At 38.8% G+C, this 17565-nt stretch overlaps 1 protein-coding gene across 1 annotated transcript in view; it reads left to right on the forward strand.

The window, feature by feature from the left end:
• The first annotated feature begins 3561 nt into the window (after positions 1-3561).
• LOC139129773 (hemicentin-1-like) overlaps positions 3562-17565 on the forward strand; it is a 37204-nt gene continuing 23200 nt past the window's right edge. The window contains exons 1-9 of the mRNA XM_070695460.1: positions 3562-3756; positions 4164-4472; positions 5246-5533; positions 7615-7896; positions 8336-8611; positions 9430-9708; positions 10011-10271; positions 11117-11383; positions 12155-12415. Coding sequence (XP_070551561.1) covers positions 3711-3756; positions 4164-4472; positions 5246-5533; positions 7615-7896; positions 8336-8611; positions 9430-9708; positions 10011-10271; positions 11117-11383; positions 12155-12415 — 2269 coding nt within the window. The 5' untranslated portion in view covers positions 3562-3710. The remainder of the gene's footprint in view (positions 3757-4163; positions 4473-5245; positions 5534-7614; positions 7897-8335; positions 8612-9429; positions 9709-10010; positions 10272-11116; positions 11384-12154; positions 12416-17565) is intronic.

Raw genomic sequence — 17565 nt, forward strand, 5'->3', positions numbered from 1 at the left:
GTAGGGCTGGTCGGAGGAGTTAGACCTGGAAGAAGGTGATAAGAAAAGTGAAAGATTTGAATAAATTCATGCTAATGAACTTCTATATGCCGTACTATGGTGCTTAATCTTAACGCTCCCTCTTGGCATTTTTCTGTTGAACAGGTTGAGCTACAAGAATTTTTCGATTTTACTTACCTTGTATGACTCTACTTGCACAGTCTCTCAAATTTGTACGTACAATTTCTAAAATTACGCCCTTCCATAGTGCTTTTGGATAATGACTCTCTATCCTTATTTATGTAACTATGAAACTATGGAAATATTTTCCTTTCTGAGAGATTCTGACGAGGAATTTGTTTTCTTAATGCCGTGTAAGCTTATTTACTTTGTAAATAGTTTTTAAAATTGTAGATATTGGATTTTCATGAGTATTTAACGTATAACGAAAAATAGTCTCGTTATAGGAAAAGTTATATGTTTTAAACACGAGAGACCTTTACAAATGTGGCCTTATGTGTGTTTGCGTCCTCATCAGGAGAGACAATAGTTTGGTTTAAATATAATTATGCCATTTTCTGTAAGTAAGGGTCATGTAATGTATATTCACATACAGTGTATCGCTTCTTAACCTAGAAGATTGATCAAGAAATCTTCCAATTCTCTGCAAATGCTGATGTGGTAATGAAAATCTAGTTTACTATCGATATTTACACCTAGAAGTTTCACATGATCATTTATTATAATGTTATTATAGCGTTCAATGTATTCAATATGGTTTTTGACATGTCGATCATTTTCATGCTTCCTCAATAATTTAACTTTGATACATGTCTTTTTTATGATGTAAGAATTTTCGTAGAACTTCCGTCTATATACAGGCGATAATAAATCAGCAAATACATACATACATACATACATACATACATACATACATACATACATACATACATACATACATACATACATACATACATACATACATACATACATACATACATACATACATACATACATACATACATACATACATACATACATACATACATACATACATACACGTACGTACATACATACATACATACATACATACATACATACATACATACATATATACATACATACATACATACATCTTTCAAAATATACAGTATTTTAAAATATATTCATATGTCTATTGTTTTTAAGAGCACTTTAAATTCTCTTTACAGAAAGAAAGTACATTCGTTTGATAACTTATAAGTAAGAACGCGTGGTAACTATGATTTATAGTACATATAGTTCGTGGTTTATCAGCTACCATAATTAGTCAATGAAGATGTAAACTGCTCTTGCTAGGGTTATTACAACTGGAAGTGAGTCTGCTTGAGTTCTAAGCTGAGCAGCAATGAGAGTGTAACCACTCCAACATCGGAATGCATATAAATGTTTAAGAATGCTGACTGGCCATGACGGCAACATCATATTTCCCCCCGGGTGCCTTAAAGATGTTGCACTCACTGTCAAGGCTATAAGCCGGATAAAGCAAACTGTTTCGGACGATGCACCGATCTGTAGGAAAGCAAGGATACGCTGGCTCCGAATATTAGCCGGCAAATATGTTTCTGTTACACACTTCACCAATTTACTCAGAAAGATCGAGTAAAATCTCCACAGTTACTGGTTTCGTTTGCAGACGACACCGCCATGAGCACTCTCGTTTTCTAGTATATTCGCGTGCACATTTGGCGCTTAAAATTTTACACGGGTAACGTTTGTTCAAACCTTTAATATTTTCAAATCTACCAACAAGGATTCGGCTCTTCGCAAGCATCGACGCGAAAGTGATGCATACCTGAAGACCACAATTTATATAACCAAGGGAGGAGATTTGGATAAGGTGTGTTATAAATCAAACTTTACGACGTAAGAGAATATCTGTGTATTTTACACTTTCACTCATTATTTCTCTGGGAAAAATCTTTCGAGCATTTGTCAAAATTAACATAGCTTTCCGACACTGTAATGCTCATATGAAAGCGTGCCAGTGTTAAATTTCTGATTTCAGAAACGGAGTAAGTTTCATTCAAAGTCTTTAATCTAATCATTATTTTGTTTGTCAAGTTATTATCATTTGCCACTGGCTGATCTTTCATTAAGCAATGAATATTCTACTTACATTGAGTTACCGACTGACATAAGTACACAGATCTTAACATTGTTTAACCAGAATGCAGTTATATTTTCATGTGTGCAATCACCAACTTAAAGTTCCCGTATGTTTGCTTTTCAAAATGAAAACTGTTTTACGTGATCGACCAGGGCATAAGTATGCCATCAGCTCTGGGCCATTGCTGTACACTTATTCATTTGAATTCAAAGCATTGGTTGAACTAGCAGCCCTGAACTCGGGTTAGCATACCAGTTTAGTGTCACGACCCATTGGTGTTAGCATACTGTTAGCTTCATTGGTAAAAGTAGACATATTGAACGTTACATCATGTCGCTGTTGTAAACTACACGACCTTGGGCTAATTGTAAAAGCATCCTAAGAACACTTTGGCCTTGATCCATTTCTGTCTGTCTGTCCGTCTGTCTGTCTGTCCGTCTGTCTGTCAGTCCGTCCGTCCGTCCGTCCGTCTGTCTGTCTGTCTGTCTGTCTGTCTGTCTGTATGTATGTATGTATGTATGTATGTATGTATGTATGTATGTATGTATGTATGTATGTATGTATGTATGTATGTTGTATCTATGTATCCATGTATCTATCTATTTAATTAGCTATCTATCTACCTAGGTCCGTCTGTCTGTTTCTTCTATCTATCTATCTATCTATCTATCTATCTATCTATCTATCTATCTATCTATCTATCTATCTATCTATCTATCTATCTATCTATCTATCTATCTATCTATCTATCTATCGCTTCATCTGTATCTTTTCCTTCAACAAAACGATAATGCAGCTATGGTTTCAGAAGTCAACTCATCATATTGTGTTCAAGGCAGTGAGAATATAAATATAAGAGTTGTATTGATTAGCTTGCGTATTTCTCGAAATCCTTCCTGTCGATATTGTTTTCTGGTTGTGTTAAGTTGATCGACGATGGACAAAATGGAGGATTAGAGTCGTTGGACAGTGTGCTTTATACAACTAACCCCCAGCAGTTTTTTAAACACACAGAATTCAGTGATTAATTTGAAAATTACAAGTTCACCTTGTGTTTGCAAAGCAAACTCACTGACAGAAAATAAAATCAAAAACGAAAAGAGTGCTTGATGAAAGCCCATTTTAGAAAGAAGCAATGGACAGAAACGATTCTCTTTTATACGCCCAAAAGTCGATGTCAATGATGCTGTATTTTAGTCCTCTAAACAGCGCCACCACTAGCTTTGATTATAATTCCTAGACATACACATCAACAGTCCGCGGCACAGTGAGGTTAGTAACTATAGATCTGATAATGCCTCGTAAACCCGAATATTATCGACGCGCCAGCGCCCGCTACAGTTACATAACATCTTCACCTGACCTGCCGCAATTTTTTATTGACACCCGTTCGCATTAGACGCTCGTGTCGAGTGTGTACAGTATTTAGTGATAAGGTAGAGACGATGTGTAAACAGGCTACCTGATAGTGACTTCACGTTTTGGGTGCACGTACAAAGACTTCAGTCGGCAGATAAGCCTGCAGTCAGGACGTGGAAAGACGGAAGGCGGAAGGCAGCCAGATTGGTTATTGGCCCGGAAAATGACAAGAACGACGGAGCTACTGTTTTTAGCTGGGTTTGTTGTGGGTTAGTGTTTAATATGACAGTCCTTCGTACAGATAGGCATGCTTGTTCACTACTTGTATTTACGACTATTCGTGTTACCAGAAGTTTTGAGTTGTCGTTTATTGCCGGGATGCAAGGCATAGCAAGACTCTTTCGTGATATTGTAGCGAAATATAACGGTAAAGTGGGAGACGGCATGTTTTTATTTGTTGCCGAAATGATGTTATGTGTACAGGCAGCTTAACAGAATTGTTTGATTGCTTATGTGGTGCAATGGGATTTTTACAATACATCGATTAATCAGAATATTTCGGCTTAGAATCATCATTATGCATTTCATATGACGAGTTTGTCTCGTATGTTTTCCCATGATTGGTACATGCGAGTTATCGCGTCAGATTGACACGCCGTCCATTTCTCGTCGACAGGTTGCGCTCTATACGGCGGGCGCGCGTTCGAAGTTGTCCCCACAGACACGCTGGTGCTGTCAGGCGACGTTACGCAACTGAACTGTACGTTCGAAGGACAGCCAATTATCCCAGCATGGTACAGAAATAACAGCCTGCTGTCGTTAAATGACGACGTCCGTTTCGAAAATGATACATATGAAATAGTCGGCATCGGACCCGAATATAACCTCCGCATTTTAAACGTGACTCGCGATGAGGAAGCATCGTATACATGTAAAGATCTCGCGATCTTGGACAGCGAAGCAAGCGCCGATTTATTCACTGTAGGTAAGAAACTGCAGAAATAATGGGGTGCTTGGATCAGAGACTGACAAGGTGAGACGAACTGATAGCCAGATAAAGAGATAGATATCACGTTTTCGAAAACGTGAAGACCTCAAACTCACTTGTAAAGCATGGAGTTTAAATTTGAGCTGCTTGTATTTTGCAGGATTTTTTTTTCAAGCGTTTATAATTCATTTTTTTCGGATACCCCTTATTACTTTGGAGCACGCATCTGTACATGGCCTGCTTTGGCGGGACTGCTATGTGGTCCCACCAAGCAATCAAACGTTTACGGCTACATAATTGTATTGTGATCAATATAGACGATATGTGACGTAGGTTTGACTGAAGCAAGTTGACATCAAGTTGGTGGGTAAGATTGTATATCTCTGCAACTCACTTCTCTGACGCCCGTTTTTACAATAGTGGTGTGCTCATTAAATATTAGGCAAGCTATGATGAATTTCTTGAGATCAGGTATATTCAAAGACATGTAATGTGAAGATATTTGTTTTATAAAGACGTATTTCAGAGTGTGAGAGAGAGACAGAGAGAGACAGAGACAGAGAGACAGAGACAGACGGACAGACATAGAGACAGACACACAGAACGACAGACATACATATGAACTGGAAGGGATGAAGAAAGACAGTCATACTTTTTCTATCGTCCATGTAAAGTTTTAAATGAAAGAGTTATTTTCCTTGTCACTTGCACATCTAACATCGTTAAAGAAACTTCAAACAATAACACAAGCATGCCAACCCCTTTGACAGGTTCTGCCCCGAGTGCCTCGGCGTCACCGGGAAACACCGTCATCGAATCCGAGAACGTTACCTTCACCTGCGAGATAGACCTGGATCCCCTGGCGCCGGGAGATCTCGTGTGGCTGAAAGATGGGAGGGAATCGAGTCGGGGAAGGACGCCAGTCAGTCAGTGGACGACACAGTTTAATAGAACAGACAACGGTGCTGACATCCGTTGCCGACTTGAGTACATCACACTGCCATCGTCGAAGTGGCCGCTGATAACCAGCGCCGAAAACATCACCATGGACGTTCAATGTAAGTTATTAATTTTCTACATTGATTTTTATAACTTAAAGGTCAATATCTGTAGCTTTTAATGTAATCTTTTTTTATTAACTTCATTATATGAGATAAATCTAACTAGCGTTCTCCCAGAGTGTTGACATACAAAATAATCATCTAGTCACTATGTATAAATATTACTGCTGATACATGAATTCTAGTCCACACTGGAATTCAGTCAAAGTCCTGATCATCTGATATTACACAAATGCCGGCTTTATTGACAAATTGATGGCTGGAAATTTCGACTTGAGTTTTAATGTAATCAAACTTTTACATTCGACTTCAATTTATATTACTCTATTTAGTCGTCTAATCATTATCCACCTTTTATTTGTTCACTTTCTCTTTAACCATTACATCTTAAAATCGTTATAAACAATATTGTAAAAACCACTTTCGTGTATTTTTTCTGGCACAAACAAACTTTGTTTCCTTTCTCCCTTTTAGTAGAATACGCCTCCGAGACAGATATTCAGACTAAATTTGTACATTTCTTTTCTGATCTACCACTTGTGTGTGTTGATTTTAAAGCTCTTGGTGTAAGAAAACTTTTCGCTGTCTTAGTTTTTTTTTTTGAAAAAGGATGGCGGCCATTTTGATTTTTAAAGTATGGGTAACTTTTGGGAAAATCGTTTCTCCAGTATTAGGATTTGTACAGTGACTCCCTATTTTTATTCTCGATTTTGAAAGAGAATACTTGAAAGATTCATTGAGGAAACTCTTCCACTTTCGAGGCACATACTGTCTTAAAGGGCTAATTTAATTGGTTTTTTTTCTTGTTCTCGTTCAATTTATACTAAACACGTTGAATCGTCTGCTATTTATCGAGCCAACTCAACGTTTCTATACATGTAAAATGCGCTATTATTGTTTATATTCTAATTCTAGCCCGGGCCATAATTCGTTGTCAACAACAATACTGAGGTGTAGTCTCCATATGCTTTGGAAAGTTGAACATTAGATTGTTGTAGTCGACGTTAGAAACAATTGATGTGGGGAAAAGGTTGACATTAAATTTAAAGACACTAACCCGTCAAGTTTGTCGCAATGCAGAATACAATCATTGCAAACGTTGTTATACATGAACAATATGAACTTCTTTTTTTTCTCGACAAGTGAATCCTAGTCCACGTCTAAATTTCAGATGTCAAACATTTGGCATAATAGTGCATACATCCTCAGCCCAAATGGAAAGTTTGAGCTCTATCAAGCATAACATGTTCTTGTTAGTAAAGCGCGAAATATTTTTTTCTCAAACGGAATAAACAAACTAGAAAATACATAACGGGGTCAGTGTGGATTGAATCTTAATATGTGAACTGGTTTATCTGTATTTTGAATTTAATTTTTATTAAATCACATTTATGTACAACATTTAAATATAAGCACAGCCTTACTGTTCCATTTTAATCATGTCACAGATATTGTTATTATTATGTCATCAATAATCGTCTTATTCAGTGATGAATGAATAAGTGATGACTATGTTATATCTGTACGATTCAGTCACTACCATGTCGGTCGGTACATTTTCTATGATCGATGCTTTTTGAAAAAAAAAGTAACATTACAATGCGGGGTATGTGTTGTGTATGGATGTTTAAAGGGAGTAAAAAACAGATTGACTTTAATCAAGACTTTTATTGGTGTAAAACATTTCCATACCAATTTAACTACAGTTCACCTATTCGGTAGGACAAAATCGTCCGGCGATGCATGGCTTCGTTGGATACAGGCCATGCATAAATTACACCAAATGTGACACTATCTTATTTTTCATTTATATGATTAATAAACAAATATTTTATTTTCATTACTGGAATTAAGAGTATTGGATAATAGTTAAACTGGCCATGCATTTATTTTGGGTCATTTTCACATTGAAAACTGACAGACTTTATTAGCCATATTGTTATATCGCTGACGATCAATCAGTGGCGTAGCAAACGTTAAAGCTGTACATTTTCTTGTTTTCTATTTTTATTGCTGTCTTTTCCCCCCATTGTTCTATATTCGACGTGATTGATCGGGGCTTCACCACATGTGTGCAGATGCGGCAACCGTTCGCATCGACTCTGACGACAACACGAACTATGCCATCGAAGGTCGGCCTTACGAGGCCACGTGTGTTATCGTCGACGGCAACCCGGCCGTCGCATCCGAGGTGTACTGGACCAGCCGGGGAGGGGAGAGGATCTCTGAGAACAGGACGGTTCTGACACTGGCAAATGTCACGGTGATGGACGAAGGCAACTATTCGTGTTTCGTCTCCAACACGTTCTACAACGAACAAACTGGGACGGGGCAGGCCAGTGTATTTATAGACGTGCAATGTAAGTGTACCTGGTATAGTCAAGAAAAATCGTTCGCGGCATTAAATACGAGGGGCTATCGGCTGCCTTGACCATACATGGGGACATACAAATCAGCAATGATGTCATTACAGTCCGACAATTACCGTAGTAAGATATTTAATTAAATGACCGGATATTGGAAATTAAAGTTAAGTATTAGTAAATAGGAAACGTTAATACTTCAGATTATTGCAAATATTATTGACAGTTGCAATAATGTTAAAGTCTCACATACATTGGAGAACAGAGATGGATTAATGGTTAAAAATAAAGTAGAAATAAAACAGAGAGAGAGAGAGAGAGAGAGAGAGAGAGAGAGAGAGAGAGAGAGAGAGAGAGGGACTTCAATAATGTCGACATTCGCAAACTTCGCAGATTTTTCATAAGCCAATGATTGTTGCTGATAACCAATTCACAGATCACCCAGTAGTCTTTGTTGATGACATAAACAACGGCACGTTCACGGTCATCGAAGGTCAACCTTACACGGCAATCTGTATGGTCGATGCTGATCCGGAGGCGGACAACGTCACCTGGACAACCTCGAACGACGCCATTGTCGCGACGGGCGAGGAACTCGCGATACCCGCCGCCACAAGGGACCAGGCCGACGTGTACACATGCCGTGCGCAAAACACTTTCTATAATAACGAAACTGGCGAGGGTTTTCAAGGGGTCTATCTGGACGTACAATGTGAGTAGTCGCGCGTATGCTAATTCTACTAAATGCGCTCTAACTGTGGCTTGCAACAGCTGTGCATAACTTATGTAGATTTACGGCATCAGTCATTTTGAACAATCAACGATTTGATTGACCCATATCTCATATGAATTCGACGCTCCTATAAACGATATCAAAATGACGTTTTCCTGCTCCAGCTTACAGTACAGACACGGACCATAGCGGAGCGGGGGAGGGGATGGCAAGTGCTCCCCTCGCATTTTCAACAATATGTAAATATAATTACCAATATCCTAGCTGAGCTAGGTTCTGACCCCCTTGGCAAGTTGGTCAGGTTGCAGCCCTGCAGGTATTTTGCAAATCAAGTCGGCTGTACATTCGGCAAGGCAGAACTCCAAAGTAAATTATACCGCAGGAATTTATGTCGGATTTTTTATTCGCCCACAGAAGTATTGCATGCCATTAATGGAGCCAGATGTAATCTATAAAGTATAATTACTCAACCTTTTGCGCGATATCGTTCAACCACACAAAAACGACACAACTGTTAACATGGCATGTCAGACCATAACTCCCTTGTTAATAAAATGCATAGCTACAGTGCTACAGAATGGCGGTTACCTTTTTCATCATTTTGACTCAGATGCTCGCAGAAAATGAAGCTTATGTTTTTCAATCTAATTTTTCCAATTTTAAAAAAGCAGAAGAGTACATTAGCCTAGTTTGTTTCAAGGAAATCACACTAAATTGATGTCAGTGCTAAAGAAGGGAAAGTTCATGTGTTTTTTAATGTCTCTAAATATGCAAATGCTGTTCCAATTTCACTACAGATAAACCGAACGTGACTGTGGTCGTGTCCGGCGATGCAAGTGACGGTGGGAGGGCGATAGAAGGTAGCTCATTCAGCTTACAGTGTCACGTTGACGCTAATCCGGACATAGACACCCTGACCTGGTCGCGCGGTTCAAACTACAGCACACACAGTAACTGGCTGAACTTCACAGAAATCCAACGTTCGGGCTCGGCGAACTACACGTGCGCAGCGAGGAACACATTCTGGAATGACCAGGAAGGAAGAGGATCGGCCACATTTAACGTCCAAGTTGAATGTAAGGTCATCATCAGTTCAGCCTTAACTGAATTTATGAATTACTGTCAGGTCTTACAATCGTAACATTATTGTGAAATGCCCGCAATAGCTTTCCGAGTGAATGTGCATATATTATTAACAGCAGAAATATCAAAGCAGAGAGACAGACAAAGAGACAGAGACAGAGACAGAGAGACAGAGACAGAGAGACAGAGAGACACAGAGTCACAGAGAGACAGAGACAGAGAGAAATCGCCAGGGAGGAAGGAAGAGCGTATTGTCATCTCTAGTATCTTTAAATCTTTTTATTGCATCATGTAGATAGTCCAGACGTAACAGTCGTTGGAGACTTTGTTCGAGTTGAAGGTAGTGTGTTCACGGCAGATTGTGAGGTTGACTCATTTCCGAGAGCTGCCGTGGTTTGGGTGGACGGCGACGGGTCAACTGTGCAAGAAGGAGAAAGCCTCACCATTGAAAACGTAGGCAGGAGACGAGCTGGCTCCTACACCTGTTTTGCGACTACCCTGTTCTGGGACGGGACGACGGCTAATGAAAGCATAACACGTTATCTTGATGTGCACTGTGAGTACCGTGTGTTATATCATTTGAGCATCAAAATGATCTCCCATTGCATTTTTATGTAAACTGTGGTACAAGAGGTGGTATTGCCCATTGCGAACATACATACGTCTGTGGAAATAACGGGATCGGAGAAGATTTGCGTCCGTATGTATGGCTCTTCAGTGATAATGCATAAGTTTTTTCTACCATTCAGTTTCTCCAGATTTGCAGTGCCGTTCACGCTCAGCCTAAGTCTACAAAAGATATAAGTGCAAGCGAAACTGACGAGAAATGATGTGTCATTCTCGTCACATTATGCAAATACTATATTTTTGTATTGCCCAAATCGCCAGTGTCAGAAGATAGTGCTTGTGCTACTGCTCGCGTTCCAACATTACGTAAGAGAACATGGTAGGGGTGTCGCTCAAAGACAAATGCACGACCACTGATTCACAGGGACGAACGGTCGGTTATGCGTGATTGGCGATCAGTGGAGGAAAACCTTTGCATATGACCTACACGTTACTTTTGTTTTTGTTTGTTTTTTTTTTATGGATGATGTGGTCTCTAGCTGTAAACATAATCCCTGACCCTAATCCAACAAGCTTTTAGTTTATCACTCATAAATACTATATAGTGTGCATGCTCAGTGATTCAGGGCTCCATTGCTCCATCCTTATCTTCTGATCTATTCAACAGCGTAGAATGAAATCACCAAAACGTAATATGTTGTTGCTTGCCACGAACTCTATCGACTTGTTAGCGTTTAGCTGTACACGCACGTACTGACGCTCTAGATGTCTATCTTTTTCATCATCAAATACAGGTGTCTTTAACCAGCCATCACGGCTTTATCTTTCCTTCAGATGCTCCCTCGCTATCAACAGAGCAACTTGTCCGGGTGAAGGAGTTTGAAAACGTGACCGTTGACTGCTTAGTAGCTGATGCTAATCCGAACAATGTCTCTTTTACTTGGTATGACCAAGATGGCGCGATCTTGTCGGAAGACAGCGCCCTCGTCCTGGATGACGTTACACGTGATGCATCCGGACGTTACGTTTGCAACGGCACGAACTTGCTGATTGGCGGAGTTGTCGGGGAAGGAAGCAATCGCACCGAATTGGATGTGCAGTGTGAGTGTCAAGGCCATTCCCATATTCAAATAAATCTTCGAAAGATCCGAATTTGAAGTGCGATTAAATCGAAAATACACACTTAGGTTATACTTTCACAATGCTTTATTGTGCTCGAGTAAACTTCAAAAATGCATTTTCCACAATATACAATTTATTCTATAACCGATAACAGTACAGCAGAAGGGATACTAAGACTTCCTGGTGTGTCACCACGTCATATAAAACACACGGTGTCATACCTAACAACAGAAAAAGCTAGCATACTAGTCTGTTGGAGCGATCAAGTTACTTTCTCTTACACCCCACTCCAGAACACTCGCGTCCATGTACCTCAGAGATCCCCTCTACTAAAACATTTTACATTTTATTTAGTACGTCAATTTTCAAGAAGCAAATTGATTCTTGCTTTATAATAATATTCCGCGAGATTTCATTCGGGTTACCAAAGACTGTGTAATAAAGAAAACAATATTAATAGTATTTTGTTCAGTTTAGATTATAATTATGTCGAAACATGTAGTTTCATATCTGGTAAATAAAAATAGAGCAATCCAGGGTAATAACAGCGTAGCGACATATTGCTCAGTTACATATCAGCTAAAAATGGCATAATATTATATGGGTTAAAGTAACTGTCTTTCTTCAGTCCAGATGTTAAATTACTTCGATTTGACATATTTTAGTGTATAATTGTTGAAAACATTGTTTTAACACTTTGAAAAATGTCAGATTTGTAAAGTTAACAGCGTAATTTTCCCTTGTTTTAAGATCCCCCGACTGTTAGCGTAAATGGATCCGTTGTCACTGTGGAGGGACGCAGCTTTACAAGCCTGTGTGAAGTCGACTCGAACCCAGATCCGACCATCACCTGGTTCGGTGATTCCGACCACTATGTACAAAGCGGCAACGAACTAATTTTAGACAACGTAGATCGACGCCAGAGCGGTAACTATACCTGCCACGCGCAAACTGTCTTCTGGGATGGCACGACCGGAAACGGAAGTGAAATTCTTTTCTTGGATGTCCAATGTAAGTATGCCGCCATCTGTGACCGACTATTGTCACGCGACTCGAAAATTTTTGCGTGTCGCCAATCAAATATAAATATAGGCATCGTTTTTGGCCTTTCATAGATATTCCATATCAGACACAAGTGTAGTTTTGTTTACTTATTTTTACCATGGATTGATTTAATATGTCCTCTTACATACAGACAAGGAGAAAAAATTTGTCCGTGTCTTACGTATGCGTACTTATTCAACCAGGATGTCATTCGAAGGTCTTATCGTTCTGTCAAGGGTCCTTAACGAGAAATAGGCGTGCAACAGCTTCTTATATATGTACATTATACATTATTCTCTGTTTGGCATTGTGCTTTATTATCAATCACTTGCATTATTAAAAGATAAAAAAATGTCAATATTGATATTTGACTGTTTTATCGGATGTGCCATTTTAGTCAATATATACAGAGTCCATGGCTGAACAATATACTGGATGACAGCTGTGCTTTGTACGTGCAGACTTAAACCGTGCAGTTTTCTTTTGTTGGGAAAAATATGTCTGACCTACGGTGTTCACGTTATGACATAGACATACCATTTTACGTTGGTAACAGCTGGGATTGTTTTTCAAATAATACCACTTAGTTGTTACCGTCGAATTTTTATTTTATTTATGATAATACCGGGTCAAACGTACAGGCATTTACCAAATGGAAGTATATTTGCATTTTATGAAATATTTGGTGATTTTTTCCAGGAAAAATTAAAATAAAGAAACAATCTTAGATAAAATGACAACTTTCCACTACAATCGATTTCCTTATCGTTCACAAAATCAATAAATCTATGAAAAGCGTTGTGTGATATATATATATATATATATATATATATATATATATATATATATATATATATATATATATATATATATATATATATATATATATATTAATTATACGGTAAATCGCTCTGCCATACACGTATTGAGCACTGTTTTACACGATGAAGATTTCCGAACTTGATATATATATATATATATATATATATATATATATATATATATATATATATATATATATATATATTATATATATATATATATATATATAATCCCATGGTATTTTCTCTGTTTGACGTCATCGTATACGAGTGGTTTTGCGGAGCCGTACAACTTCGAGCCGAAGGCGAGAAGTTGTGCGGCTCCGCGAAAAACACTCGTATACGATGACGTCAAACAGAGAAAAATTCCATGGGATTATATATTTATCACATGAACAGTTCTTATTTTTCTTTGATGTGGATGGATCAAAATTGTTGTAACAAATTGCATGATTTTTATCGCGATTTGTGTTTTATATACGCGGATTACTTACATTTAATGAGTAAAGCGGTCCGTCACCCAGGAGATGTGCAAATGTTTACAGGTATACTTTCATTCATAAATCCCATTAAGCAAAAACTTTGATACATGGAATGGTATCTCCACCAATCAGACATACGGATTCGGTCACGTGCGCGTGTCAATTATTGTCTCTCGCTGGAGCGATGCCAAGGCAAGTCTGCCATCGGCGGACATAAGTAGTAAAGAAAAGGTGGTCAACTGGGACAAAATAAGAATTTTTACACCATTTTATTCATTTATCTACATGGAGCGAAGGAAAATTTAACCATCCATGTAACTAAAGTGTGACCCTGACCTATATATGAACTCACGCGCAGCAGCTTGCGCAGCAGTGCATTGTCCTGAACTAAGCAGGGAATTTCCCTGCTGAGTCAGGCGTGGACTTGCGCAATACACTCACTGGGAACCACTGATGCTGGTAGTGATCCGTGACATGTAGAAACTCGTTCTGTCTGACCTAAATACATAACATGTATAAACATGTACGGGAAATTCCGTGTGAGTCATCACCATCAAACTAGCCTATATAAAGGACGCCCGTTGTCAGTCCGGCCGGCCGGTCGCGGAGTCTAGCTGACGTTAACTAACTTTCATATCCATTCAATCCATAATATCGTAGATATCGCTCCAGCGGCGGACTAAATCCTTCTTGTTTTTGTATTTCTAGCGCCTGATGAAATATGTCCTGAATAAGTTCTGACCCCGGAGCCTCCTCGTTCCGAAGGGTTGCGCCTTTTTCTTGTATTTGTGTAAGCAGCTGTTTATATTGAACATAATAATGTTTATATTTCTCTCGTCTCTTTGCTACACCCGTTTTCCCTTGTATTACATCAATAATAACACCTGGTATAGGAGTTAAAGCTAAAAGAACTGGAACTGTTGGAATTGCTGCTATGACAGCAGAACTTACAAGAATTCCCTTAGTAATATTAAGAGCCATATCAATTCGACCCATCAATTTGTAACTTCGTCGATATGCAGCACTTGTTCTTTCAATATAGTCGGCCAATTGTTCAACGCTTTCAACAACTGAGATGTGCATTTTTACTGTATATGTAAGGGGGATAAAAAATAATTGTAGTAATATAGAAATACAATATGGCAGAAGGCGGAGAAGATATACCACTCCAGGATTTCGATGATGCAAATTTAAATGATGATGATGACGCTACTGCTGAAACATACTTCATAGACGATGATAATGCCCTTGCAGAAGTCGATCCTTTCCGGGATAGACCCCCAGGTGATTCGTTAATTAACCAGAGATTAAGAATTACAAATCATTGGCTGAAGAATTCTTAGATGAGAATAATATTACTGATGAAGCAGCACGAAACGAATTAATTTTGAATGCAAATATTAGGGATGGAAAGCTGTATTATAAAAACCTCAAGCTATCAAAAACTACAGGACGTGGATTTAGATCACTCGAGACAGTAAAAAGAGAAGCGGGAGGATATGAATTTGTAAGTAAAGTATACAGTTTGAGGGGGAGCAGCGCAGAGCCCGAAAATGTGAGTCGTGAATTGCATTCTGAAGATGTAAAAAAGGATAAAATACCGGCTGAGAAGATGACGCCAAAAGACATGGGTATATACAGAGATGAACTGACAGAGTTACGGAAAGATGCTTCTGGTAATGCACACAAAATACGAGCTTTTGAAAATAAAATCGACCAATGGAACAATCTAAACCCCGAATATAGAGCTTTTGTTGATGAATTAAAGATGGCAAATATGCGTCTTGATGAGCTTTACAGTGAAAGAGAAAATCTGTTAGAGCAGACAGAACTTACACCCGAACTCAGAACAAGACTAGCTAAAATTGATGATCGAATTGAAGTACAACTTGATATGATCAGTGGGGCACGTGAAAGACTGGCGTCGACTAGGTCTCTTCGTGATGTAATTTCTGATCCAGAATTATCACTGAGACTGAAGCTGACAGAGTTATTTAAACGAAATGGTATAACAATCGCTGCAATACTGACTGCCCTTGGAATGACAATATCAACAATTGCCCTGGCTGTAACTAAAGGAGGAGGAGGAGGAGGGGGAGCAGGAGCAGGAACTGGCGGGTCTGGTTCAGGTCCGCCCAAAGTATATACAAAAGCGAAAGAAATTGTAAAGCAATTTGGCGAATGGTTAAAAACCTTGGCTGCAAAAAGTGCTGCTGCAATACCCGGTCTAATCGGTTCCCTCGTCAGTTTTCTATTAAAAACAGCAGGATCGGTTGTCGGATTTGTTGGAGAACAGCTATGGATATTTTTAACTGGTTAACATTAGTCATTATAAATAAAATTATGTATTAATATATGACACCCCTACGGCATCGACATGTTTGGTGAAAAGAATATTGCAAAGTTTCTTTCTAAAAATAAAGACCTGTTTGGTTTCTCCGTCGAATTGGAATGGTGCAAACTCCGACGAGTAAATCGACATATACTTCGAGCAAATCCAGGTGTCCGACTCAAAGATGATAATCTATATCATAACATATTAGCTTTCGTGAAGGAATGTCAGAAGACTAACTTCTTTAAGCGACTAGAATTCATAGCTGTATTCCAGGATACTGAGGATGACCAAGAGGCTCATCATCTCCAAGAATATTGGGTTCTTCGATTGATTCGCGACACAGGCAATCGATTTATCTTTCAGTCAGACGGAAATATTTACGTAAAGATGTGATTTTTTCTTCTAAGTCATTATATACACGAAGTGAAACGTAAGATGTGATTTATTTTCTTTTTTTCTTCTACTATATACATTACACGAAAATGGGGTACGATAGAACATTATCACCGACTTTCACCAACCGAATACCGAATGGAACGAAGTCAGAAAGAACTCATCATGTGATTGCTCATAATCCAAGTGAGGCAGATCCAGGCCAGACACTTATCATACGATGTCCGAAGTTAGAAAGCGGAGTACTCTTAGTTCCAGATACTTTCGACCTGGTTTTTGATCTCGAAGTAATGGGAGGTGGAACTACCCGTGTAGTACAAAATGTTGCAAAAAATTTGGTGGAGAGTATGAAACTCACATTTGAGGGCCAGGCACTTTCCGATTTGAGTAAATATAACCTCATTGAATGCTATCGTGATCTCTTCAAACATAAAAAGGAGAGATCGAACATGACACTGTACGGAATTCAGAACGAAAATCTAAGAAAATTGAGAAGTGGCGCGGCCGATGCAGATGCCGCCGTCGTGGGCGATAATTTACTTTTCGACACATATAAAACAAAATATGCTATTCGTCTCACTCATCCCTCATAACAGGTCATGGAGTTGCATATCCAAAAGCGTTAGGGAGTCATATTGAATGGGAAATTACGTTGGCACCCGCCCCCAATTACTTGTCAGTAATAAACTGATTACAACCAATTATAAATTAAAAAACATTCAAATGGAATACGAGACAATTTCTGACCTCGATCTCACGAGGTCAACTGCTGGTTATTACAACGGTGGAAAAAGTTACCTTTACGAGCATATACATTATTTTAGAAAAATCCCATTCAAAGAATCGGACACGGTTATCAATGAAAATATAAATGTACCACGACGTAGCATTAGAGGTATCGCTATACTCTTCACTAAAAATCAGAATCAGTCAGAACTGAACAGTGAACTTTTCTTTAACCCATCCATTGAATCTGTGTCTGTAATGATTGAAGGCATTGCAAATAAAGTGTACGCTCAGAAGATGATACCAAGACAATTTTGGCGAGAGGTGCGACGGTATTTGCTGAAGATAAAGATTGGTGTG

The sequence above is a fragment of the Ptychodera flava genome, chromosome 3 (genome assembly GCF_041260155.1).
Source record: "Ptychodera flava strain L36383 chromosome 3, AS_Pfla_20210202, whole genome shotgun sequence".
NCBI classification, from domain to species: domain Eukaryota; kingdom Metazoa; phylum Hemichordata; class Enteropneusta; family Ptychoderidae; genus Ptychodera; species Ptychodera flava.